This window comes from Thalassophryne amazonica, chromosome 22 (genome assembly GCF_902500255.1).
Source record: "Thalassophryne amazonica chromosome 22, fThaAma1.1, whole genome shotgun sequence".
Classification (NCBI taxonomy): Eukaryota; Metazoa; Chordata; class Actinopteri; order Batrachoidiformes; family Batrachoididae; genus Thalassophryne; species Thalassophryne amazonica.
In genome coordinates this window covers 37,043,806-37,070,050 of record NC_047124.1, presented here as the reverse complement: position 1 = coordinate 37,070,050, position 26,245 = coordinate 37,043,806, and the positions used below count along the sequence as shown (strand labels likewise).

Sequence of the window (26,245 nt, the reverse complement as noted above, 5' to 3'; positions counted from 1 at the left end):
AAGCATAAAAATTCAAAAAGAAAAAATAATATAGCACCTTCAACTGCACCACAGACTAAAACAGTTAAATGTGGTCTATTAAACATTAGATCTCTCTCTTCTAAGTCCCTGTTGGTAAATGATATAATAATTGATCAACATATTGATTTATTCTGCCTTACAGAAACCTGGTTACAGCAGGATGAATATGTTAGTTTAAATGAGTCAACACCCCCGAGTCACACTAACTGTCAGAATGCTCGTAGCACGGGCCGGGGCGGAGGATTAGCAGCAATCTTCCATTCCAGCTTATTAATTAATCAAGAACCCAGACAGAGCTTTAATTCATTTGAAAGCTTGACTCTTAATTCTTGTCCATCCAAATTGGAAGTCCCAAAAACCAGTTTTATTTGTTATTATCTATCGTCCACCTGGTCGTTACTGTGAGTTTCTCTGTGAATTTTCAGACCTTTTGTCTGACTTAGTGCTTAGCTCAGATAAGATAATTATAGCGGGCGATTTTAACATCCACACAGATGCTGAGAATGACAGCCTCAACACTGCATTTAATCTATTATTAGACTCAATTGGCTTTGCTCAAAATGTAAATGAGTCCACCCACCACTTTAATCATACCTTAGATCTTGTTCTGACTTATGGTATGGAAATTGAAGACTTAACAGTATTCCCTGAAAACCCCCTTCTGTCTGATCATTTCTTAACATTTACTCTGATGGACTACCCAGCAGTGGGGAATAAGTTTCATTACAGTAGAAGTCTTTCAGAAAGCACTGTAACTAGGTTTAAGGATATGATTCCTTCTTTATGTTCTCTAATGCCATATACCAACACAGGGCAGAGTAGCTACCTAAACTCTGTAAGGGAGATAGAGTATCTCGTCAATAGTTTTACATCCTCATTGAAGACAACTTTGGATGCTGTAGCTCCTCTGAAAAAGAGAGCTTTAAATCAGAAGTGCCTGACTCTGTGGTATAACTCACAAAGTAAGTCCCTTCGGCTGCTCCCTTGTTTGCACTGTTGCCACAGCAAATCCAAGGTGGATCTGCATGTTGAATTGGCACAAGTTTTACGCCGGATGCCCTTCCTGACGCAACTCCACATTACATGGAGAAATGTGGCAGGGGTGGGATTTGAACCCGGAACCTTCTGAACTGAAACCAAGCGCATTAACCACTTGGCCACCACCCCTGCCATGGTATAACGCACAAACTCGCAGCTTAAAGCAGATAACCCATAAGTTGGAGAGGAAATGGCGTCTCACTAATTTAGAAGATCTTTACTTAGCCTGGAAAAAGAGTCTGTTGCTCTATAAAAAAGCCCTCCGTAAAGCTAGGACATCTTACTACTCATCACTAATTGAAGAAAATAAGAACAACCCCAGGTTTCTTTTCAGCACTGTAGCCAGGCTGACAAAGAGTCAGAGCTCTATTGAGCCGAGTATGCCTTTAACTTTAACTAGTAATGACTTCATGACTTTCTTTGCTAATAAAATTTTAACTATTAGAGAAAAAATTACTCATAACCATCCCAAAGACGTATCGTTATCTTTGGCTGCTTTCAGTGATGCCGGTATTTGGTTAGACTCTTTCTCTCCGATTGTTCTGTCTGAGTTATTTTCATTAGTTACTTCCTCCAAACCATCAACATGTCTATTAGACCCCATTCCTACCAGGCTGCTCAAGGAAGCCCTACCATTAATTAATGCTTCGATCTTAAATATGATCAATCTATCTTTATTAGTTGGCTATGTACCACAGGCTTTTAAGGTGGCAGTAATTAAACCATTACTTAAAAAGCCATCACTTGACCCAGCTATCTTAGCTAATTATAGGCCAATCTCCAACCTTCCTTTTCTCTCAAAAATTCTTGAAAGGGTAGTTGTAAAACAGCTAACTGATCATCTGCAGAGGAATGGTCTATTTGAACAGTTCCAGTCAGGTTTTAGAACTCATCATAGTACAGAAACAGCATTAGTGAAGGTTACAAATGATCTTCTTATGGCCTCAGACAGTGGACTCATCTCTGTGCTTGTTCTGTTAGACCTCAGTGCTGCTTTTGATACTGTTGACCATAAAATTTTATTACAGAGATTAGAGCATGCCATAGGTATTAAAGGCACTGCGCTGCGGTGGTTTGAATCATATTTATCTAATAGATTACAATTTGTTCATGTAAATGGGGAATCTTCTTCACAGACTAAGGTTAATTATGGAGTTCCACAAGGTTCTGTGCTAGGACCAATTTTATTCACTTTATACATGCTTCCCTTAGGCAGCATTATTAGACAGCATTGCTTAAATTTTCATTGTTACGCAGATGATACCCAGCTTTATCTATCCATGAAGCCAGAGGACACACACCAATTAGCTAAACTGCAGGATTGTCTTACAGACATAAAGACATGGATGACCTCTAATTTCCTGCTTTTAAACTCAGATAAAACTGAAGTTATTGTACTTGGCCCCACAAATCTTAGAAACATGGTGTCTAACCAGATCTTTACTCTGGATGGCATTACCCTGACCTCTAGTAATACTGTGAGAAATCTTGGAGTCATTTTTGATCAGGATATGTCCTTCAATGTGCATATTAAACAAATATGTAGGACTGCTTTGTTGCATTTGTGCAATATCTCTAAAATTAGAAAGGTCTTGTCTCAGAGTGATGCTGAAAAACTAATTCATGCATTTATTTCCTCTAGGCTGGACTATTGTAATTCATTATTATCAGGTTGTCCTAAAAGTTCCCTGAAAAGCCTTCAGTTAATTCAAAATGCTGCAGCTAGAGTACTGACAGGGACTAGAAGGAGAGAGCATATCTCACCCAAATTGGCCTCTCTTCATTGGCTTCCTGTTAATTCTAGAATAGAATTTAAAATTCTTCTTACTTATAAGGTTTTGAATAATCAGGGCCCATCTTATCTTAGGGACCTCGTAGTACCATAGCACCCCAATAGAGCGCTTCGCTCTCAGACTGCAGGCTTACTTGTAGTTCCTAGGGTTTGTAAGAGTACAATGGGAGGCAGAGCCTTCAGCTTTCAGGCTCCTCTCCTGTGGAACCAGCTCCCAATTCAGATCAGGGAGACAGACACCCTCTCTACTTTTAAGATTAGGCTTAAAACTTTCCTTTTTGCTAAAGCTTATAGTTAGGGCTGGATCAGGTGACCCTGAACCATCCCTTAGTTATGCTGCTATAGACTTAGACTGCTGGGGGGTTCCCATGATGCACTGAGTGTTTCTTTCTCTTTTTGCTCTGTATGCACCACTCTGCATTTAATCATTAGTGATTGATCTCTGCTCCCCTCCACAGCATGTCTTTTTCCTGGTTCTCTCCTTCAGCCCCAACCAGTCCCAGCAGAAGACTGCCCCTCCCTGAGCCTGGTTCTGCTGGAGGTTTTTTTCCTGTTAAAAGGGAGTTTTTCCTTCCCACTGTAGCCAAGTGCTTGCTCACAGGGGGTCGTTTTGACCGTTGGGGTTTTTACGTAATCATTGTATGGCCTTGCCTTACAATATAAAGCACCTTGGGGCAACTGTTTGTTGTGATTTGGCGCTATATAAATAAAATTGATTTGATTTATCAGTTTAGCTTTATAAAAGATAACTTTTCAGTTAGCGGATTAACTGTTATCGAAGCTAACTTTTTGGTTAGCTGTGCCCACCACTGACAATAAGTACTTTTATTGTGCTTTCTTAGAAATCAACACATTAAACAAAATAAACCCCAACAATGAAAGAATAAACTCCAACAATCAAAGTTAATAAAATACACAATATTTCCTCTTCTTATCATGTGTGCAGTATGCTTGATTGCCAAATCCCTTATTGCATAAATTATTCAGGTGAGGCATTTTATATGGCATTATATGTTGAGGTGGGTGAAGTAATGATTAGAAATCCTCATTTTGCCACTTTAGAATGTGGCTTATGCGGAATGTGAACACCCAAGCACTTTGCAGCTTTTACCTAGTGTAAAATGATCAGGAATTCTCTCAGGTTACCTTAATACTGTGTGAACACAAGCATCTGGGTAAAAGCAGTTTTCCGCTGTTTGTGTTCTGCATGGATTCACATATTATAAAAACATTTTATGTTTTTGGCTCACTTACAATGTTGCGCATAAAATAGTCCACATCTCTGAATGCAGATACAAAATAAAATTAAATCAATAAATAATTCAAGTGAGTTTGTTTTGTTTGATGCTCTTCACATGGACCACTTTCCAAATTTCAGCAGCTCGGCTGTTTGTTTCTTTTTCTTTTCATGCCCTCCTCATCATAATCAGGGCCTTTTTCTTTCCACCCTCACTGTGCTGCTGACATATGCACTTCTGTGGCACAGAGAGGGAGATTGTAATCTGTGCTGTGACTGGGGCTCGAGTTCCACACACAGAAAAGAGGTGCAACTTATACTCTGGAAAATATGGTCCTCAATGAGTATGACCACAAGTGCAGGCTGCAACACAATGCCTTGAGGTTCTCCCAGCACATATGAACACTGAAGGTGTGTTGCAGCGGAGTGAGCAGGTACCTGTCCATGGAGAGCTGGGCCACTAGGGTCACGTCTGTGTTGTCAGAGCTGGGTTCATACTCATAATGCAGGAAATACAGGTGGGTCCGATGGACAGTGAAACGCTCTCTGTGGAACTCATAGCACGGATCATCTTCGTCCAGCTCAGACAGAGTCTTCTGGAGCTGAAGAAACACAGGTGAGGACAGCTACTGTAAGACGCCGTTACAGACACAGAAATTACCACCTCCATGGGGAGGTGATGGTCTAGTGGTTAAGAGTTGGGCTTGAGACCAGAGGATCCTTGGTTCACACCCCAGCCTGACTGGAAAATCACTATGGGCCCTTGGGCAAGGTCCTTAATCCCCTAGGTGCTCCCGGTGTGTAGTTTGTATGGCAAGCAGCCTGACATCAAGGTGAATGTAAGGCATTATTGTGAAGTGCTTTGAGCGTCTGACGCAGATTGAAAAGCGTGATATAAATGCAGTCCATTTACCATTTAGCACAGGACCAGACGGAAGACAAGATCGCTGGCCGACCAACATTCTGCTCCAAAAAGACAACACCTGACATCTCCAGCCAAGACAGACAAAAACGTCTTAGAGCAGAGTTAGCCCCCCCCCAAGTGAATAAATGAACAGCTGCCCCCCCCACATACACACAATTTCAACATCTGTGTGTGTTTTTAATCTTTTATACGTGTTAAACACATTTTAAAAGTATTTGTGTGTTTTTAAGCAGCTGCCTCTGCATTTACAGATTTTACAGCCTTTTCAAACATTTTAAACGTTTTTAAAGAACTTTCTATTCTATTTTTACCTTTTGTCATATTTTAAACATTGATTTTTTTTAAAAACATTTAAACATCTGTGCATTTTTAAACGTCTTTGGCATAACTAATACATTTTAACAAATATTAATTCAAACAGGGATGGGTATTGAGAAGATTTTATCAATATTGATTCTGCTTATCGATCCGATTCTCTTATCAATACCTCCTGTGAATGTTCTGTGTACTAAAAGTCGGCTTTACAGGTTTTTTATGTCAACAACATTTTATTGAGTCTTAAAGTAAATAAATATGAAAATGTTCACTGGATACTTAAACTCTGAACTTAAATAGAAATAAATAAAATCAGTAGTTTTTCTCTAAAGCGTTTCTTTCAGATATTAAATGGCACAAATTTAACTCCGTACCTCTGAGCTGAGCTCAGCCGGCTGCATGTCAGCATCAGTGCCAGAACACAGGACGTCTCATTTTGGGAGGAAAAAAAACTTTTAGTCTGTTGTAGTTTGTTGTCTGTGTTACAGCATTTGGAAAGAGGCGTCATTTGATTTAAAACGGGGATTCACTTTGAAGTTATTAATTCTGACCGGACTCTAATTTGACTCAGCAGAGAGCAGAGCAGCATTTGGAGCTGTGTCAACGGAACGTAGGACGATTCTTGTTTCTTGTCCGCAACAGGACAAGAGTCCCTGTTAGTGACTTTAATCCACACAAAAGTGACTCACAATTGACATTTTAAAATGGCTTTGAGAGGGGTTAAGAAGTGGACTTTCCGTGTCTGAAAAGCATTGAAGCAGAGAACCAACGAAGCAGCAGGTCGGAGCAATGCTTCGTTGGTTCAAGCTTCAATAACAGCTGCTGTAGACGCAATTGATTGCAGAGCCGCTGTAGGGTCTGTAATCAACGTAGAAAAATGCTAATTTTCCTGAAAAAACAACAGACGCTCTGAAGGACCAATAAGGGAATTGTTAAGCAAAAAGGCTACTGATGTTGGTGGATCGAATCATTTCTTAACGATTCTCGATACCCAATCCCTTGCGCCCCCCTGAAAAACTCTGGCGCCCCCCTGGGGCAGCACGCAGAACAAATGGGTGCCTGCAGACACATGCAGCAGTAACGGAGGGGGGTGTGTGTGCTTAAGGCCGATACGTGCCTGCGATGCCTCCACTTACGTTCTCACTGATGTGGTCGGGTTCGCTGGGACAGCCAAACAGCTCACGGCGCAGCAGGTTACCGTCGTACTCCAGAAAGGTCAGATAGAGGTTCCGGAAAAACTCTACGTGTTTGTTCTTCACTCGCAGCTTCTTTGGAGAGTTCCAGTGGATGACCTGAGGAGAAAACACACATACACAACTCAACGAATCTGGAGAAGATACCGCTGACAGAACACTGAATTACTGCTCTGGCAATCTAGGGGGCGCTCTCTTATAGCGAGTGACTTAAAATGAGCATCAATCGGCCAGCAGCAGGTTTCATGTGACAAAGCTCACAGCAGTTATCGATCAATCTGTTAAAGTCGACGACGCGTCTCAGGATGCAGTCCCACCACACGTTATGTCAGGTGGACTCTGGAGCTCACCTTCAGGTCGGACACGTCTCTGTAGCACTTCTCAGAGCGCGTGTGGTCCGACAGCTGGACATTCCAGAAACACGGCAGCTGGTGAACCAGGAAGGGATTCTGTTTGATCACAGCGTTGAAGATGTCCTGGAAAAAGACACACACACACACAGACACCGACTGTGCAAGAAGGAGAAAAGTGAGGAAAGCCACCAAGTATCCATCCACTGACCTCTCTGAAGAAAACTGTCAATAAAACTGATTATTCACAGGTATTATACCAAAGGGGCAGATTACTTATGCAACCATCATCTTGGCTTTTAGATTTTTTTTATTAATTTACCGTATTTTCCGGACTATAAGTCGCACCGGAGTATAAGTCGCACCAGCCACTTTATCCATTATAAAGAAAAATAAACCATAAATAAGTTGCACTGGACTATAAGTCCCATGGACATACAGGTATGTTAACATGAAAAGTTCAGATGATAATATTGTGACGGCTACCGTTTTCGGATGCATATTTAACCAGTCTTAACTTGTAAGTTAAGACTGGTAAGTTAAGAGTATGATTTTATTTTTGGTGGCATTTTTTCGGGCCTTCTCCGTTGTCTTGTTAAGTTATCAGTAACGTTGAAATTTTTATTTTTCTATGGTAGTCAGAAGTCGCAGGAACAGTCACACAAGCCTCGAGTGCCCTCTCGTGAGCTGCATTTTACCTGTTTGTATTTTGCGGACCACATTGCGAGCCGAACCATGCAGCACCTACCTGCGCAGCTCATGACCACCCAGCGGTGTCGATCCAGCTCCTTCCAAGTGCACACGCTAATCCTCCGCCGTTGCTCACCCGGTGCTCCCACGCAGCTCTCAGCATCAACTTAAACACTCTGCTCACACTGATATCCAAGGGTTGAAGCTGTTTTGTTCGCCATGCCGGAATAACAGCAAGCACCGTGTTCGTCAGCTTCACACGCTGTGGGTGAGGTGAGGAATACGCGTCCGACGTTCTGTTCTCTGATTGGTTATCGCGACCAGCATAACCTATAGGACGGCCGCCATACTACAGTGCCCATGATGCATTGCATTTCCTTTTCCGGTGGCCATTTTAAAACATAGATTGACTCTGTCACGTAAAATTGTTTTGTTACAGTAAATTAATTGAGATCCTACCGGTATATTTTTCATTTATAAGTCGCACCGGAGTATAGGTCGCACCCCCGGCCAAAACATGTAAAAAAGTGCGACTTATAGTCCGGAAAATACGGTATATCAAGTTGTACAGATTTGTTTTCAGTTTGAGTTTAAGGAAGATAATTTTCCAAATTTTTATATTGAGAAGCCTGATTTACTTTTTGTATTTGAAATGGCATAAATAAATAAAAATGCATAAAATACCAAGGGGCTGAATACTTTTTCGAGCCACTGTATGTGTGTGTGTGTGTTACCTGGTCAGCCAGGGACGTTGACAGCATGCTCATTAGTTCTCGCTCTGCAGTCAACCTCCACATCTGCTCCCATCGCAGCTTCCGCAGACGATCGAGGAGAAGCAGAATCACCCCTAAAGTGAGCAAAGAGACAAAGACGTGTCAGGGTTCGAGTTAGGAAGAAGCCTGAAACAGACCAGGCTCAGAGGAGGGACCATCTGCTTTAATCAAACTAACAATAACAAAACAAATGAGCAATGAATTCTCGGACATGAACACAGAGGTGATGGAGTCCAGCACCCAGTGGTTCTAGAGACCCGTAGTCCACCACAAGCAGTGCGGTTCACAGACCTATGAAGTGCAAGCATTAAAATCAACCAAACAAGTGCTGGAACAAGGGGTCTGTGACTGACAGTCCATGATGTTGGACAAGGACAACACCAATACACTCAGAGGTGTGGTTCCTCCTGATCACGCCCCCCCCCCCCCCCCCCTCCAGCTGTCTCCATCACTGAAGCTCCCCAGCTGAACTAAGTAGGTGGAGGTGGTTTACTCAGAGTGAAGGTGACATTGGTCAGGGCGTCGATGTGAAAGCAGAATGTAAATGAGGATTCTGCATGTTTGATTGTTTTTTACTTTTTATTTAAGCCCCCCCCATTCAAAACAGAACATGACCTGAAACAAGTACTAAAAATAAATAAATACTAATAATTAAATAACAAAATAAAAATAGTAATAATAAAAGCACAATGTATATAATTATTGCTGCATATAGTAGAGAAGCTTGAATCGTCGACTGGACTGGGTTGACTGACGTGAGGATGTTTCACTTCAAATCGCAGAAGCTTCCTCAGCTAAAATTCTTGCTCTGGTAGTCTGACTTCTGTCTTACTTCTTCTCTACAAGAGTCAAGACATAAGTCAGAGTCAAGAAGGCCAGTTATCAATAAAACTAAAGCCTTGCTGTCTACAAAATTGCGCCCATGTCTACAAAGACGCCCCATCAGTACCCCGGGAGGGGAGGGGACCAGAGACTATTAATCGATGCTGACACATCTTTCTGGCAATGTCACAAGTCCTCTCTATGTCCATTTTTGTGACCTCTGAGTGCTTCATCCTGACATCATTGGTGCCAACGTGAATAACTATGTGACTATATCTCATGTCATGTTCCTTAGTCTGTCTTCCTTCTGCAGCGTCAGCACCCTAAGATGGGAGGAATACATTTAACGGCAGCCAGCGTCTATAACCTGATTTTGCGGGTGATAGAATCCCCTTTCACTAAAGTCCGGTGTTTCAGCCTGGAGACAGGAGTGGAAGTCACCTGTGGGCTCAGAGAATTCACATCAGGCAATATATTATATATATGTATAAAATTGTTTTTTTTATTAGACACCCATGCATAACAGAAAAGTCAAAGCCGAAAACAAATAAGAAAATAAACCAAATACATGGTGCCTAAAGGCGTAGGCAGAAGCAACGCTTATCCGCGCCTACCCTCCTGTATAAAATCAATCAGGCATGTATGCATGTACATAATTTATATCCAACACAATCTGAACACAGCAGCACATAGTTACAGATAAAAGAAGTCAAATATTTCTCCAGACAACTCACAAAAAAAAAAAAAACGAAGGTTCCAGTACAACAGCTTGCTTTATGCATCAACTGAACAGTCTTAAATGAAATCATATCATAAAGTTTTAATATCTTTGATTTAATAAACAACGGACTGGTATGATCCCAAAACCCTGAATTATGAATTATTCTTAATGCTCTTTTTTGAAGGATGAATGAATAATGATTGTAAAGTAGTTTTATAGTTATTACCCCAAACTTCAGCACTGTAAGTCACATAAGGTGCAATCAATGTACAATACAATGTATGTAGTGATTTACCATCTAAAATGTACTTTGCCTTATTCAATATTGCAATACTTTTAGAAACTTTCTTTGTTTCTTTGTTGAATATGAGCTTTCCAGTTAATTTTCCAGCTTTCCAGTTAATTTTATCATCAATAATAATCACATCTAACAACTTATTTTCCTTGACACAATCTATATTTACCCCAAGTATATGTAACTGTATTTGTACATCCTGTTTATAATTTCCAAATAACGTCATTTTAGTTTTTGACCAATTCAATGACAGTTCATGTCAAACCAACTCTTCAGCTTTATCATTTCAACTCTCAAATCAAACAATAATTGCTGCAAATTATCTCCAGAACAAAACAGGTTTGTATCATCAGCAAAGAGAACTGCTTTAAACACACTGGAAACTTTACATAAATCATTAATATATAAAATAAATAATTTGGTCCCAGCACAGAGCCCTGGGGTTCCCCACAAACAATGTCCAGATATGTAGAACAGCAGTCCCCGATTTTAACAAACTGCTTCCAGTTTTGCTAATAACTTTTAATCCAGTTCAGAGCCACTCCTCTAATCCCATAAAGTTCTTAAATAAATAATGTTATGATTGATTGTGTCAAAAGCCTTTTTAAGTCAACAAATAGACCTATTACTAATTCCCTTTGGTCCACATGTTTATTGATCTCTTCAATTGCATTGCACAAAGTCAAAGCCGTGGACCTTTCGCTCTGAACCCATATTGACTGTCATCAAGCAGGTTGTGAAGTTCAATAAATCTATCCAGTCTGTTATTGTAAAGTTTTTCCAGTTTTTAGAAAATTGTGACAAAGACACAGGCCTGTAGTTAGTAAAAAGATGTTTGTCACCAGATTTAAATAAAAGTATCACCTTCGCCACTTTCATACCATTTGTGACAATTCCCGTTTGAAATTATTTATTAAATATATCTGCTAATGGTTTAGCAATTTCTCTATTTCTAATTATCAGCTGCTAAATCTGGCCCAACATTAGCAAAAAATGTTTTAAAACTGTTCACTACTTGGTTCCTGTCATATTCATCTTTATTGTTACAAGTAAAGTAAGATGGGTAATTCTTTGATTTGGGTTTATTTCTTAAAATACGATTCAGTATTTTCTATGTTTCCTTTATGTTATTTTGATTATCATTTAGAATTTTACCATAGTATGATATATCCATCCATTTTCTTCCGCTTTATCCGGAGTCGGGTCGCAGGGGCAGCAGCTCAAGCAAAGCTGCCCAGACCTCCCGATCCACACACATCTCCCCCAGCTCCTCCGGGGGAACCCCAAGGCGTTCCCAAACCAGCCGAGAGATGTAGTCCCTCCAGCGTGTCCTGGGTCTTCCCCGGGGCCTCCTCCCAATGGGATGTGCCCGGAACACCTCTCCAGCGAGGCGTCCAGGGGGCATCCGGAAAAGATGCCCGAGCCACCTCAACTGACTCCTTTCGATGTGGAGGAGCAGCGGCTCGACTCCGAGCTCCTCCCGAGTGACCGAGCTCCTCACCCTGTCTCTAAGAGAGCGCCCAGCCACCCTGCAGAGGAAACTTCTCGGCCGCTTGTACCCGCAATCTCATTCTTTCGGTCATGAGCCAAATCTCATGACCATAGGTGAGGATCGGAATGTAGCTCGATCGGTAAATCGAGAGCTTTGCCCCCCTACTCAGCTCTCTCTTCACCACGACGGTCCGATACAGCGACTGTATCACTGCAGATGCTGCACCGATCCGTCTATCGATCTCACGCTCCATCCGTCCCTCACTCGTGAACAAGACCACGAGATACTTAAACTCCTCCACTTGAGGAAAGGACACTCCACCAACCTGAAGAGGGCAAAGCACCTTTTTCCGGTCGAGAACCGATTTTCATCCCGAACGCTTCACACTCGGCTGCAAACCGCCCCAGTGCACGCTGAAGGTCCTGATTTGACGAAGCCAACAGAACCACATCGTCCGCAAACAGCAGAGACGAGATTCTGTGGTTCCCAAACCAGACCCCCTCTATACCCTGGCTGTGCCTAGAAATTGTCCATAAAAATAATGAACAGAACCGGTCACAAAGGGCAGTCCTGGCGGAGGCCAACGTGCACTGGAAACAGGTTTCCAGTGCACGTTGGACCCTGGACCCCGTACTCCCGGAGCACTCCCCATAGGGCGCACCGAGGGACACGGTCGAACGCCTTCTCCAGATCCACAAAACACATGTGGACTGGTTGGGCGAACTCCCATGAACCCTCGAGCACCCGATGGAGTTCCCAAAACTTTCTGCACCCTAAAAGTTCCCTAAAAAGCCTTCAGTTAATTCAAAATGCTGCAGCTAGAGTACTGACGGGGACTAGAAGGAGAGAGCATATCTCACCCATATTGGCCTCTCTTCATTGGCTTCCTGTTAATTCTAGAATAGAATTTAAAATTCTTCTTCTTACTTATAAGGTTTTGAATAATCAGGTCCCATCTTATCTTAGGGACCTCGTAGTACCATATCACCCCAATAGAGCGCTTCGCTCTCAGACTGCAGGCTTACTTGTAGTTCCTAGGGTTTGTAAGAGTAGAATGGGAGGCAGAGCCTTCAGCTTTCAGGCTCCTCTCCTGTGGAACCAGCTCCCAATTCAGATCAGGGAGACAGACACCCTCTCTACTTTTAAGATTAGGCTTAAAACTTTCCTTTTTGCTAAAGCTTATAGTTAGGGCTGGATCAGGTGACCCTGAACCATCCCTTAGTTATGCTGCTATAGACGTAGACTGCTGGGGGGTTCCCATGATGCACTGTTTCTTTCTCTTTTTGCTCTGTATGCACCACTCTGCATTTAATCATTAGTGATCGATCTCTGCTCCCCTCCACAGCATGTCTTTTTCCTGGTTCTCTCCCTCAGCCCCAACCAGTCCCAGCAGAAGACTGCCCCTCCCTGAGCCTGGTTCTGCTGGAGGTTTCTTCCTGTTAAAAGGGAGTTTTTCCTTCCCACTGTAGCCAAGTGCTTGCTCACAGGGGGTCGTTTTGACCGTTGGGGTTTTTCATAATTATTGTATGGCCTTGCCTTACAATATAAAGCGCCTTGGGGCAACTGTTTGTTGTGATTTGGCGCTATATAAAAAAAAAAATGATTGATTGATTGATTATACTTTAAAGACAGAGACATCTTATGACTGTGTCCCATCTCTGGTTAAAAAGGTTAAAAATTTTCATTTGTAACGATGTTGTCATTTTTTCCATCTTACACACCTGTTGAAGCCTCCGTTTCCATTCAAGTACCGTTGGTGACTTCACATTCTTCCAATTAACAGTCATGATTTTCTTGGCAGTCAACACTAAAATAAGTCAAATATCTCTCTGATCATCAGTCAAAGTGTCAGCTGATGTAACACAGAGGAAATCAAAGAGTGCATCTTAACAGCTTTCTCAATCTCTTCTTTAATGTTTTTCCAGTACTCAAAGATGACTGGACAGTCCCAGAATGTGTGTATGATCCCCTATTCTGCCACATTGTCTCCAGCATAAAGCAGCTGAGGAATCCTACAAATATATTGAAATAACCAAGGGGTGTATAGAAATATGGGACTTTTCCAGTCTATTATCGTATTCATTCCCATTTTTCCTGGACATGGTATGTGTTCTGAAATAGATCTCTTGAAGGTCTTTTATAGAGGTGAGAAATATGTTTGTTTACCGGAAGAAGTTTTTCTAAACTTATCCATTGATTCCCAGTCTGTCTTCCTTTCGTTGACATGTTTCAGGTCCATAAAGGTTCGAGCAGGTAACTGTGCACCTTCAGCTCCACCCTGTTCTATTGGAGTCCACTTTGCCTCCTCATTTCCAATACTCAAAGTCACAACTGCTGCTGGTTGAGCTGCCCAATAATAAAATTTTAAATTTGGTAATGCCAAACCTTTCTTTTTAGCCAAATAAAGTGTTTTAAGTTTAATTCTGGGTCTCTTGTGTTGTCATATAAATTGAGAGATTAACTTATTTAGCTTGTTTAAAAGGAAGTTGGAACTTTTAAGCCTCAGTCCAACTGACTAATGAGCCACACATGGGTGTGTCAGCGGTTATTCAAAGAACGATCCACGTTTTAAGCCGTCACGTATCCGCTACTAAAGGATCAGCCTCTAATGAGCCACGACCAACCTGTTTCAGCCCCGTCCAGCCTCAAGTGGCTCCTGTCTCTGTATACGAGCCACGTCAAGCCACATATGATCCATGTGGCGCCATGTAACACCATGTTGATGTATGTTTTCCAAACCTCCAGCCCTCCCACACTTGAATGAATGAATGAATGAATGAATGCCTTTTTATTGTCATTACACGACGTACAACGAGATTAAAAGCCAACTCCAAAATCAGTGCAGGCAAATAAGAAAGAAAAGCAGCAATATCAATATAATAAGTATCAAAAAATATATATACACGATGTAAACATTAGAAGGTAAGGTGCACGGTCCTGGATGGTATGTACATTGCAAAATAAGTATGTTATTATTACATTGTTAAAAATTATAAATATTGCACATTATGGGATGGAATGTTGCACATTATCGTCAGTGTATGTGGGAACTCAGGATGGTTACCGCTTTGGGAAAGAAACTGTTTTTGAGTCTGTTTGTTCTGGTCTTAATATACCTGTAGCGCCTCCCTGAGGGCATCAGGTCAAATGGTTCAAAGCCAGGGTGGGAGCTGCGTTAGTGATGTTTAGGGCTCTGCTAAGGCAGCGGGAGCTGTAAATGTCCATCAGGGAGCAGAGAGGGCAGCCAATGATCCTTTGGGCTGTCTTTATGACTCTCTGGAGCCTCTTCCTGTCTGCAGCAGTACAGCTGCCATACCATACTGTGGTGCAGTTTGTCAGCAGGCTCTGGATGGATGCTCAATAGAAGGTCAGCAGCAGGTTGGAGTCTAGCTTGTGATTCCTGAGGACTCTCAGGAAGTGTAGCCGCTGCTGAACCTTCTTGGTGACTGCTGTGATGTTCACAGACCAGGAGATATCATCGGAGATGAGGACACCAAGAAACTTGAAGGTGTGAACCCTCTCCACACGCTCGCCATTGATGAAAAGGGGGGTGGGTCGATGCTGTGCTTCCTGTAGTCAGTGATGATTTCCTCGGTTTTCTTGGTGTTCAGTGTGAGGTTACTCTTTGAACACCAGGCTGCCAGCTTCAGGACCTCCTCTCTATAAGCTGTCTCACCACCCTTAGAGATGAGTCCGACCACAGTGGTGTCATCAGCAAACTTGACCACCAGGTTGTTTTGGTGGAACGAACTGCAGTCGTAGGTGTAGAGGCAGTATAGGAGGGGGCTCAGCACACAGCCCTGTGGGGAGTCGATGCTCAGCGTGCAGGTGGAGGAGAGGTGGGGCCAAGTCTCTCAGTCTGGGGCCGGTGGGTCAGAAAGTCCTTGATCCAGGCACATGTGAGAGGAGGGAGGCCGAGAATGACCAGTTTTGTAGTGAGAATATCTGGGATTATTGTATTGAAGGCTGAACTGTAATCCACAAAGAGCATCCGAACATAACTCTGCTGCTGCTCCAGGTGGCTCAGCGCAGAGTGGAGAGCTACGGCGACGGCATCCTCTGTGGATCTATTCGCACGGTATGCGAACTGGTGAGGGTCAAAGTCTGGAGGAAGACAGACCCTGATGTGCTCAGAACTAGTCTCTCGAAGCACTTCATGACTCCCGGACTAAGGGCCACCGGACGGTAATCATTCAGGCTGGTGATGGGAGACTTCTGTGGCATGGGTATTATTGTGGTTGCTTTGAGGCAGGACGGGATAACTGCCTGGTCCAGAGAGAAGTTGAAGATCCTGTTGAAGGTGGGGGCAAGCTGGTAGGTGCACACTCTGAGCACCTTGCCAGGTACTCCGTCTGGGCCAGTGGCTTTCTTAGGATTCACTGCCAGGAGCACCCGTCTGTTCCTTTACGGTGTTCAGCAGGAGAGAGAGTGCTGTGTTTACACTAGCGTCGGGTGGTATGTACACAGCCGTGATGATAATGACAGTTAGCTCTCTCGGCAGAAAGAAAGGCTAGCATTTTACAGACATGTACTCGATGTCCGGGGAACAGTGATTGTCTACGACTGTCCCGTTGTTACACCAGTTTTCGTGCACATACATACAGAGCCCCCCTCCTCTACTCTTACTGGAGTCCTCAGTCCTGTCCCAGCGGACCAGAGTGCGGCCTGCTAGCTGCACGCTAGCATCGGGAATTCCCCGCTGAAGCCAGGTTTCGGTGATAATCAGAACACAGCAGTCGCGAACATAGCGGTTTCCAGCGAGGTGTAGTTCCAGGTCGTCCGTTTTATGCACCAGGGATGGGCGTTGGAGAGATACAGGCTTGGTAGAGGTGGCTTGTGTGGTTGTTTCCTTAGCCTTAGCATAACACCGGACCTACGGCCCCGCTTCTGCTTCCTCTCCCTCCTCCATCTGCATCGCCTCCTAGACCCGACAACAATCCACGGAGAGCCCAGCGGTCTTGCTATGTCATCTGGAATGTCGTGCGTGTAGTGAAAGTCACTCGAAACTGATATCTGATGTTGGTCTCTGATATCCAAAAGCATCTGGCGGGTGTACTGGATGTTCACAGTACTGATAGTGCACAAAAGGAAGAAAAACAAGAAAAAAAGAAAAGGAAAATAGCACTGAAATGGAGAGCCGTAAGCCGCAGCAACCATGCGCGCCGCCATCTTTAGCAAAAAAAAAGTGTGGATTTTCAATTCACAGCATCCATTCAAGATGTCACATTTTTTAAACAGTCCAAAAAAAGACAGTCCAAAAAAAGACGTGTGTCAAAATCCGTGCAGCGGTTTTGACGTAATCCTGCTAACAGTAATCCTTCAAAGCCTATCTAAAGTGAAACTTCATCCAGAATCCGGAGTGACGAGGTGAATTAGGTCAGACAGGTAAGAAGGGGCAAGACTGTGAATGACTTTGAATGTCAGGAGTAGTATTGTGTATTCTAATCCAATTCCAGTTTTTCCGTGAATCTGATTGGTTAAGTGTGTGAGATTTCAGACTGTATGATATCCGGGTAACATATTTGACCGTTTCACATCTGGATGTGTTACTCTGCACCCTGATGACATCTCATTCCTGTCCTCCATGACAAGACGCACAATTCGACAGGACACCGACTGCGCATGCTGCTAGCTGTTAGCTGAGAGTGAGATAAAGTCGCGTACCGACGCCGCCCCCAAAACGGGTGAATTTAAGCTACCATACAAAAGTATTGATGTGGATTCTGATCCAGATTACCGTTTCACGTTTGATGGATTACTCCGACACTGCCTCGGCTCGACGGTAAGCCTCGCCGACCAAATTACCTACAGAAAAATAAACCGTACAAACGATGGCGTTGAATCAGAACGGGAATAACACCCTTGTGTCTGACGATTTGCGGACATTCATGCTGTAAACGCGTTGCCGTAAAACTCCTATTTGCAACCGTATAACCAGCATGAACGTCTGCAAATCATCAGACAGTATGATGGCAAAGCGTACCAACAACAAGAGAGCTTTTCATGATGCCCATGAAGCTGTGGCAGAGAACACTGGACAAACTGCTGGACATTCTGGACGATGCCAGTCAGCCTCTGCACACCGTCATCAGCAACCAGAGGAGCCTCTTCAGCCACAGACTGCTGCTTCCCAAGTACAGGACCAACAGACTGAGAAACTCCTTTGTCCCTCAGTCCATCAGACTGTACAACTCCTCACTCAGGGGGAGGAGGAGGAACAGGAAGACAGAGGACGGGAAGGAGAGCAACAGTAGAAGCCAGTAAACCAGTACTGATCAGTATGTCTGCTATTTAAATTTGTGTATTTATATTTGCAAATTGTTTTTTTTTTTTTTTTTTAACTTTCACTTCTGATACTCTGTGTGCTCCTTACCCTGTGTGCTGCTGGAACCCCAATTTCCCTGAAGGAGTCTTCCCAAGAGATCAACAAACAGATAAAAATCTGGTAATCTGAATGAAGTGTGCACCGTTTGGTGCAAAAGTTTGATTTCGATCATGCTATATGTAGTTTAGGTCGCTGTGCTTCACTTTACAGCACATGTGAGATATTTTGCAGTTTGGATGTGTGGTTCTGTCAACTGTGTTCAGTATTTTGATGAAACCAGTCTAGTTTGCAAAATTGTGTTTTAGCAATTGGAAAAACTGTAAATCAATGGGAAAGTTTTTGGATTTATTAACTGCAGGCTACAAAATATCCAGAACTAAATTAGGACCTAGAATTCCATAAGCACTTGATTTGGGGTTTGCACACGGTTCTTTAACACACCGTCCATGTGGTTGTACCACAGTTATCAGTCACAATGATGTTTCTTCGGGCTGAGCCTGACTGGGCCAAACAGAACTGAGCTAAAAAATGAGACGAACAGAATAAAATGTGCATAAAGAAGATTTTAAAAACTGTGTGTTGTTCATGTTTAAAATAGGAAATCATCTTGTACTAACCAGTGTTGAAGCCTCGCCCCAGCGCTGGCCAGGGGCGATGGTTCTTCCACAGGTTCCCCAAGTACCAGTCACTCTGGTTCTCCACCAGACCCAGAACCTGCTGACCTGGACAGAGAAAACACAAAAACAACAATTAAAGTGCTCCATTCCAATGCTGAGAGACTGTACCTGCTGTGGATTTGACATTTGGACATGTGCAGTGAGCAGACACCTCGGGCAGGGATTCGATCTTCTTTTCAATGCAGTCCACTTCATTTTAACAGCACCAAATCAATATATACCGTACTTTAAACCCTGTACATGACAGACCCTGGATTTTGGACTTGTTGCTGATAATAGTGGATGGTTCTTTTCATCTTTGCTCCGTAGCACACGTCATCCATTTCTTCCAAACAAAAGATATGGAAAACCAATTTGTCTGACCATAATACACATTTCCATTGTGGGATGGTCCAACTCACATTCCTCTGAACCCAAAGAGGTTGACACCACCTCTGGACAAAGATAACAGCATTTCTTTTGTACAGTAAAGTTTTAAGTGCCACGTGTGAATGTAACTCCATATAAATAGTGCTTGACAAAGTGATCCCTGGCACACGTGGTTGTATCATCTATTGATGAATGATAGTTCTTGATGTAATGCTGTCGGAGATCACGGATGTTCATCTTAAGCTTGTGCCGCTGCCCTTTATGTACTGAAATTCCTTCAGACTCCTTGAATCGTTTAATGATATTATTCCCGTCCACTCTTTCTTTGAAGGACGCTAATTTAAAACTTTTCAATAATTTGTATTTTACATGCTCTCCAAACGTTTTCCATCTTAGTTCCTTCGGCTACTCCCTTGTTTGCACTTGGGGTCGCCACAGCAAATCCAAGGTGGATCTGCATGTTGAATTGGCACAGGTTTTACACCAGATGCCCTTCCTGACGCAACTCCACATTACATGGAGAAATGTGGCATGGGTGGGATTTGAACCCGGAACTGAAACCAAGCGCATTAACCACTTGGCCACCACCCCTGCTGTGGACTGTGGATTCAAAAAAGGCCCGTCATGAGTGACACACCGAGGACAGAGTCACCTCGCCGGACACCGCGCCTCCTCACGGAGCCAGGCCTTTTGGGGGGGGGGGGGGGGATGTGCTCATACACAATGACCCTCTATTTATTTTAGCTATAATTTGTACTTGCAAGACAATGCCGTTCCCAGTCCCAGCAGGAATGAGAACCCTCAAAAATATCTAGCTCCTCAAAAAAATAAATAATTCACAAAAAAAAACAAAAAACAAAAAAAACTCTTTTGTCCTACAGAGCCGAAACATCTTCAGCATATCCAGCAAAAAAAAAAAACCCCAAAAAAAACCTAAACTTTCAAAATCAGATTAAAATAATAATATCTTTCCATGCGTTACAAATACCAAAGTTGACAGAAATATTCTTTCTCATGTAGAAACATTTCTTTTTTATTTTCAAAATATGACATTATCATATACCTATAAATGATACGCCAATATGATTGGATAAAACACTCAAGAATAAATAGCAATACACCTTTTTCACGGACGGGTAATATTTTTCATACCACCCGAGTAATCAGCCAATCCGGACAGCCGAGCGGCGCCACGACAAAGAGGCGCGGTCAGAGGAACTGTGAAATACTGGTGAGTCACTATTAATAATTTCTTACGTGTCCAACCGCATAGGTTGATGGTTAAAATTAAGTTTGTTAGTTCTAAAAGCCATCATTATTTATAGGAAAAAATTTTTTTTCTACTAATGTTTGAACTTTGAGTGTTTACACAGGAGAGAAAAGTGAAAAAATGTTAATGTCTGTTTGAGAAAAGTGTATAAAGTGTGTAGTGAGGGGTTTTACAGCCTTAAAACATTTATAATAATTGTAAAAAATAACGCTGACCACTTCGCGGATTTTGCCTATCGCGGGTTATTTTTAGAATGTAACTCCCGCGATAAACGAGGGACCACTGTATATGATAAAATCGTTATCAAGTTGTTTTACCAATGAATATGGCTTTTTACACCCTGAAGAAAACCATACAACATTTATAGGTATATGATAAAATCGTTATCAAGTTGTTTTACCAATGAATATGGCTTTTTACACCCTGAAGAAAACCATACAACATTTATAGGTATATGATAAAATCGTTATCAAGTTGTTTTACCAATGAATATGGCTTTTTACACCCTGAAGAAAACCATACAACATTTATCATTTATAGGTATATGATAAAATCGTTATCAAGTTGTTTTACCAATGAATATGGCTTTTTACACCCTGAAGAAAACCATACAACATTTATCATTTATAGGTATATGATAAAATCGTTATCAAGTTGTTTTACCAATGAATATGGCTTTTTACACCCTGAAGAAAACCATACAACATTTATCATTTATAGGTATATGATAAAATCGTTATCAAGTTGTTTTACCAATAAATATGGCTTTTTACACACTGAAGAAAACCATACAACATTTATCATTTATAGGTATATGATAAAATCGTTATCAAGTTGTTTTACCAATGAATATGGCTTTATACACCCTGAAGAAAACCATACAACATTTATCATTTATAGGTATATGATAAAATCGTTATCAAGTTGTTTTACCAATGAATATGGCTTTATACACCCTGAAGAAAACCATACAACATTTATCATTTATAGGTATATGATAAAATCGTTATCAAGTTGTTTTACCAATGAATATGGCTTTTTACACCCTGAAGAAAACCATACAACATTTATCATTTATAGGTATATGATAAAATCGTTATCAAGTTGTTTTACCAATAAATATGGCTTTTTACACACTGAAGAAAACCATACAACATTTATCATTTATAGGTATATGATAAAATCGTTATCAAGTTGTTTTACCAATGAATATGGCTTTATACACCCTGAAGAAAACCATACAACATTTATCATTTATAGGTATATGATAAAATCGTTATCAAGTTGTTTTACCAATGAATATGGCTTTATACACCCTGAAGAAAACCATACAACATTTATCATTTATAGGTATATGATAAAATCGTTATCTAGTTGTTTTACCAATGAATATGGCTTTTTACACCCTGAAGAAAACCATACATTTATAGGTATATGATAAAATCGTTATCAAGTTGTTTTACCAATGAATATGGCTTTTTACACCCTGAAGAAAACCATACAACATTTATCATTTATAGGTATATGATAAAATCGTTATCAAGTTGTTTTACCAATAAATATGGCTTTTTACACACTGAAGAAAACCATACAACATTTATCATTTATAGGTATATGATAAAATCGTTATCAAGTTGTTTTACCAATGAATATGGCTTTATACACCCTGAAGAAAACCATACAACATTTATCATTTATAGGTATATGATAAAATCGTTATCAAGTTGTTTTACCAATGAATATGGCTTTATACACCCTGAAGAAAACCATACAACATTTATCATTTATAGGTATATGATAAAATCGTTATCAAGTTGTTTTACCAATGAATATGGCTTTTTACACCCTGAAGAAAACCATACAACATTTATCATTTATAGGTATATGATAAAATCGTTATCAAGTTGTTTTACCAATAAATATGGCTTTTTACACACTGAAGAAAACCATACAACATTTATCATTTATAGGTATATGATAAAATCGTTATCAAGTTGTTTTACCAATGAATATGGCTTTATACACCCTGAAGAAAACCATACAACATTTATCATTTATAGGTATATGATAAAATCGTTATCAAGTTGTTTTACCAATGAATATGGCTTTATACACCCTGAAGAAAACCATACAACATTTATCATTTATAGGTATATGATAAAATCGTTATCAAGTTGTTTTACCAATGAATATGGCTTTTTACACCCTGAAGAAAACCATACAACATTTATCATTTATAGGTATATGATAAAATCGTTATCAAGTTGTTTTACCAATGAATATGGCTTTTTACACCCTGAAGAAAACCATACAACATTTATAGGTATATGATAAAATCGTTATCAAGTTGTTTTACCAATGAATATGGCTTTTTACACCCTGAAGAAAACCATACAACATTTATCATTTATAGGTATATGATAAAATCGTTATCAAGTTGTTTGGTAAAACAACTTGATAACTGATAATATTAAAGAGGGTGTGGCTCACACTGGACAACCTATCAACCTATCGATCTGTTGATATTACTCATACACAATTATATTTACTACATGCAAGCGGCATTTTGGCCTGAAACGCACATAGCAAAAATCAGTCAACAATCAAAATCCTACATTCTGTTCACTGTACTGAATCTTATACAATGGGTTATGCCCATTTTTCTCCCTTTGATTTTTATGCAAAACTGCAACATATGCAAGTCCCACTTTTACAATATCTGCCTTGGTCTGCACCAACAGTTGCACTTACATTTGATAGACATTCAAGAGCTTACATTGTTAAGGTGAGCTTGATAGCTCAAACGTTCCCAAAGTAATACAAGAAAATCAACTGCAGGTAGCAGGTAAAATAGGAAGTCTTGCATATCTTCAAAAAAGAAAGTCCAATAAACATGAAACATGGTCCAATGACACAGAAAAATGGACAAAAAGCTGCCTGCCAAATTTGGTAGTAGTTGGTCACAAATTGGTGCCACAAATGGGAAAGTAATAATCTGAAAATAGATGCTTAGAGAAGCATGAAATTCACACCTGAGCAACGTATCCATCAAAGAACAAAGAAGAATTTTCTAAGTAAGAAGAATTTTCCGTCTTCTGGACTGGACAGTCTGACAGATAGACAGGGAAGGACTATAGGACTGTCAGGATGGTCACCACCCAGCAGCACGTATTTACAAACCAGATGTTGATATCTGATGATTGTGAAATTCAATATGCTGATTAATAGGTCGATACCTTTTCCCAGAAACACATAAAAAACAAAGATCTTCCCCTGACATTTATTTTCTGTTTTTTTGATGAGTCCTTTTCAAGACAACAAGAGAAATTCAACTTATACTTTAGATTAGATAAAACTTTACTGATCTCTTGGGAAAGCTCCCTCAGGCAAATTGAGGTTCCAGCAGCATTGTATAGCAGCACACAAGGTAAGAAGCACACAGGGTAAGATTTATCTGCAGCTAGCTCATACCAGCCGCTCTCGTTGTCTTGGTGATTTGTCGGTCGGCTCCGATGTGGAGTTTGAGACACTCGTGCAGACACTCTGATCCTCCCTGTGAGCAAACAGCTGTGAACATGGTTCATGGATTAGAACTGATGAACTTGTGAAGTGCCCTGGCATGCTGCCGGCTCGTTCAGTTTTGTCCCCCCTCTCTCCCTCCAGCACCTCTGCAGTCCTCCGGACAGCAAAAGCAGCGGCTGGCAGAGGACCTGCACTGGACTCAACTGTTAAGATGGACCCAAACCCCCGCTGGCTGCAGTGCAACACGACAGCACAATCCAGGAGTCTTTGGAACCACTTTCCCCTGTCCTTCCTCAGTGCTGTTCATTGATCTATCTGCACACAGACATCGCGCTCTACAACACCTCCTCATGTCAACAAGACACACTGCAAGCCAGGAAATATCACCACGCTGAACCAAAAAGACATGATCTGATGGCAGCAAGAAACCAGAATACCAGCAATACCGTCTAATAATACTGCCTAAGGGAAGCATGTATAAAGTGAATAAAATTGGTCCTAGCACAGAACCTTGTGGAACTCCATAATTAACTTTAGTCTGTGAAGAAGATTCCCCATTTACATGAACAAATTGTAATCTATTAGACAAATATGATTCAAACCACTGCAGCGCAGTGCCTTTAATACCTATGACATGCTCTAATCTCTGTAATAAAATTTTATGGTCAACAGTATCAAAAGCAGCACTGAGGTCTAACAGGACAAGCACAGAGATGAGTCCACTGTCCGAGGCCATAAGAAGATCATTTGTAACCTTCACTAATGCTGTTTCTGTACTATGATGAATTCTAAAACCTGACTGAAACTCTTCAAATAGACCATTCCTCTGCAGATGATCAGTTAGCTGTTTTACAACTACCCTTTCAAGAATTTTTGAGAGAAAAGGAAGGTTGGAGATTGGCCTATAATTAGCTAAGATAGCTGGGTCAAGTGATGGCTTTTTAAGTAATGGTTTAATTACTGCCACCTTAAAAGCCTGTGGTACATAGCCAACTAACAAAGATAGATTGATCATATTTAAGATCGAAGCATTAAATAATGGTAGGGCTTCCTTGAGCAGCCTGGTAGGAATGGGGTCTAATAAACATGTTGATGGTTTGGATGAAGTAACTAATGAAAATAACTCAGACAGAACAATCGGAGAGAAAGAGTCTAACCAAATACCGGCATCACTGAAAGCAGCCAAAGATAACGACACGTCTTTGGGATGGTTATGAGTAATTTTTTCTCTAATAGTTAAAATTTTATTAGCAAAGAAAGTCATGAAGTCATTACTAGTTAAAGTTAAAGGAGCTATAGCATCCAAAGTTGTCTTCAATGAGGATGTAAAACTATTGACGAGATACTCTATCTCACTTACAGAGTTTAGGTAGCTACTCTGCACTGTGTTGGTATATGGCATTAGAGAACATAAAGAAGGAATCATATCCTTAAACCTAGTTACAAAGATGACGCATGTTGCCCCTCTTGATGGTCAGAAGCCATTGTGGGTTGTTGGTCATCCAGGTGAGAACCTTTCCTGCAGCAGATGCTGAGGACATTCAGCGAGTCTTTCAGGTCTGCTGGTATCTCATCTTGAATCCAGATTATGAAGATGAGTTGGTGCAGATGTGCCCTCTTGGTTTTCATGTCTTTAAGGACAAAGAGAGCTTCTTAAAAAGTTGGAGTTCAGGTGAGTTCTTCAGTGGTGTTTGGTCTTGGTAGAGTGATGAGCACTTCCTCCTCCTCAACTGGGCTGGTGTTCAAGAGGTCTCCAAAGTGTCATTGAGCACTGATATCCCCTTTGGTCGTCAGTTGGCTCAGGCCATCAAAGATGTACTGAAGATGTGCTGGTCTTTGGAGGAGGAGCCAGGTATTGCTCTGCAGTCATTTCTGTCAGTAAGGGCCTGAATTTCAGCAGCCTTGTTGATCTACCACTGATTTTATAGTTAGTGAGTTGAGGTCTTTTCACTTACAAGGCTGGATCTTTCTGGACGGTGAGGAAACCTTTTTGCTTTTGTCAATGAGTCACTGGAGAACCTGGTCGTTCTCATCAAACCAGTTCTGGTGCTTGATCTTACTGGTGTTTAAGTACTTCTTGGAAAGCTGTTATGCTGTCTCCAGCTCCTTCCAGTGTTTAGGAGCCAGGATGGAGTATTTCACAGGGAGTTCTTTCAGCAGAGGCTCTTGAAACTCTGCTTTTGTTTCTGGGTGTTCAACTTTGGTGAACCTTTAGAGAGTTGTGCGGTACACAGGCTTCCTCTTGGGGCAGATGTTCAGCAGATCACACAATGATCCGTCATGGTGATCTGTTGGGTGGACAGGACATCATTCTGGTCGCACTTTGGGACGATGACGTAGTTGAGCAGGTACTGATGTTTTGAGAATAGGGCGTTGCTAGGAGACGTTGGATTTTTGTTTTTGCCTGAAGAGGATGTT

General features: G+C 41.4%; 1 protein-coding gene across 1 annotated transcript in view; it reads right to left on the bottom strand.

The window, feature by feature from the left end:
* Positions 1-26,245, bottom strand: part of large1 (LARGE xylosyl- and glucuronyltransferase 1) — a 79,383-nt gene that overhangs the window by 8,001 nt on the left and 45,137 nt on the right. The window contains exons 7-11 of the mRNA XM_034163217.1: positions 18,607-18,711; positions 8,296-8,408; positions 6,872-6,997; positions 6,465-6,620; positions 4,527-4,690 (exon numbers count right to left, since the gene is read on the bottom strand). Of these exons, the coding sequence (XP_034019108.1) occupies positions 4,527-4,690; positions 6,465-6,620; positions 6,872-6,997; positions 8,296-8,408; positions 18,607-18,711 (664 nt within the window). The remainder of the gene's footprint in view (positions 1-4,526; positions 4,691-6,464; positions 6,621-6,871; positions 6,998-8,295; positions 8,409-18,606; positions 18,712-26,245) is intronic.